Source organism: Branchiostoma floridae, chromosome 2 (genome assembly GCF_000003815.2).
Source record: "Branchiostoma floridae strain S238N-H82 chromosome 2, Bfl_VNyyK, whole genome shotgun sequence".
Lineage (NCBI taxonomy): Eukaryota > Metazoa > Chordata > Leptocardii > Amphioxiformes > Branchiostomatidae > Branchiostoma > Branchiostoma floridae.
This window is the reverse complement of record NC_049980.1, coordinates 16,335,301-16,337,793: the sequence shown is the minus strand read 5'-3', so window position 1 is coordinate 16,337,793 and position 2,493 is coordinate 16,335,301. Positions and strand designations below refer to the sequence as shown.

Genomic DNA, 2,493 nt, shown 5'->3' with positions numbered 1-2,493 from the left:
TAGTACAGTATTACAGCTGCAAATGGCTCCCTTCATTTCTTTCCACTCTGTTCTATGTAGCTTCTGGACTTTCTTACACATTCTAATTAAAAGCTGCCAGCAAATTTCACTATACCAGTTACCATGATATTTTAACCAAAACAAACTTATATATGTGTGTAGTAGACCTGCTTCAAATTCTCATATTTACCAATCCTTTCAACAGAACACAGTTTTTCATCTGGAGAGGTACTTACGGTTGACCTGGTTGACATTCCCCTGTATCTCAGCCTGTGTCAGCAAACGGTCGTATACATCCTGGTCTGCTTCATTCACCTCTTCTCTCTCGGCCTGAACGACATCCCAAAAAATTGATTAGTAAAGATATCTGAATTTAGCTTTATTCTATAAAAGACAATTAAATTGGTTAGCTTTGGCCATCACAGTTGGATTGGATTGCTGAATACGAAAATCAAACTTTAAAGATATTGTGTCTTTTACACTAGAAATTACAGCAATAGGCATAATCAAAGGACTAAATGTCACAAGACAAATGTTTTAGATTTTTATGTGCACAAGAAAATACTGTCTATACGTGTGAAGACCATTTCCACATTTAAGAAGCTGTGTGTACCATAAAATAGGTCCTATCAACATTTTTTTCAAAATATCCCTTCACCACATTGTTCTATGCTTGACTGATAAAGGTTCCACCAATCACCTGTGCAACCTTCTAAATGAAATGTATGACATCGTCACATGTGGTTAATGTTGTTATCATGCATTATTTGTCATGTCAGCATGCAGGTTAGACCAGGGTGCATTAACCCCCAAAATTGGAAGTGATTTTCAGGGGAAGTGCAGTTGTTGTTGACATACCACATTCATATTTGCACTTCTCTGAGGTCGTTATGCAAGCAGCATCGCAAAAGTTGGAGAGACGTTCACAGAAGTTAGTTGATAACATGCTAGAAAAATGTTCTTGGCAAGACAGTAGCATAACACTTGCACATTCCATACTAAAACACGGACAAAAATACTTCCAACAGAACATATAGGATTAAACATGATAACATCTACTTTAATGACTAGACAAATTATCTTGAATGTTATAGTAATTTCAGACATAATAAAACATGCATCAAGGCATCATCAAGCAAACAAACAAACAAAATAGATGTGACTGAAAATCTTCCAAGACAGTCATAAGTTCAAGCAAAGTGTGAGGAAAAATGCAAACAGAAGCATAAATCAGACTTGCAGTAGTATCTCATACCTGGGCTGCTGCCTTTTCCTCCTTGGCTGTCTTCATGGTGTAGAGCTGTTCCTGGTAGCTGTCCGCCAGGTGGTCCTGGACCTGCTTCATCCGAGCAGCTGGATTTTGTAGAGCGGTCAACGTGTCGGCAGAAACCTGTTTCTCAATGGCATCGTTGATAGCGATGATGGCAGCATGCACTGTGGAAAACAACAACGCTGGATTATATAGTCAAGTTTCACACACACACAGTCTGATGTGATTCAACAGTCGTAAAAAAAGCTCACACCAAAACATAGTCAAGGGTAACATCACAGGTGTGAAACACACATGAAGATCCAGAATAATAAACACATTTGAAAAAAACATTTGACAAACAAGACATAAAACCAGTCAATTTTAGTACCAGTAATTTGTAATTTGTTTGTGAGAATGAAGAAAATTGTTTATCAACATTGTAAATATGAATGCCCAAGACCATAGGCATACTGATGTCATCCCCATAAAAGTAAACATTTTTCATCTGCAAACTGTACATTAGCTTTTCTGACCATTTGACATTTTTTTAAATCCTACGTGTAAGCGCAGCAATCAAAATTCACTTAAAACCAAGAATCCCCTATAGATAATCTAATTTGCATAGATTAACAATCAGATTTTTACATGCAAAATAAGGATCAAATTCTATATCATAAAGATCGACCATGCAATAGAAACAGGACAAATCAAGATTGTGATATTTGACAGTTTCATGACAAATATACAAGAAAGTGCAAAGGTTACCAGGTTGACATAGTTTACAATGAAGGGATGAAACTTTGCCTTCAGAATGAGGGTTAGTGGTGACTTGTTAAAATGAGAGACACTTACATGCAGCATCATCCTCAGACAACTGCAAGACAAGATTGAAACAGTTAACAACAACAAATACATCCTTGACACAGTGTGCTCTACAGTCTTGATATTATAACTGGCACTGATTCAAACAACTTGAGTCACTTGATACATACGCGATACCATCAAACATTATTACATAGCTACACACATGTACAAAAGAAAAATTAATACATTTGTGCAGTGACAAATATTGATTAATATGAATACGTATTTCCCCAGAGTACTATAGATACAGATTGAAAATTATACAACAGATGGCATGACATCATTGGGGACACTGCAAGCAAACTTTCATATTCAATCATTACATTGTTGCAATCTGTAATTTCTCTTCTCAATCAACCAGCATACATAATGCATGT

The 2,493-nt window shown here is 36.3% G+C and overlaps 1 protein-coding gene across 1 annotated transcript in view; it reads right to left on the bottom strand.

Annotated features, from left to right (window-relative positions):
• Positions 1 to 2,493, bottom strand: part of LOC118409684 (ras GTPase-activating-like protein IQGAP1) — a gene marked incomplete in the record, with an annotated part of 53,992 nt that overhangs the window by 29,836 nt on the left and 21,663 nt on the right. Inside the window, 4 exon segments of the mRNA XM_035810884.1 lie at positions 237 to 330; positions 859 to 879; positions 1,256 to 1,434; positions 2,105 to 2,126. Coding sequence (XP_035666777.1) covers positions 237 to 330; positions 859 to 879; positions 1,256 to 1,434; positions 2,105 to 2,126 — 316 coding nt within the window.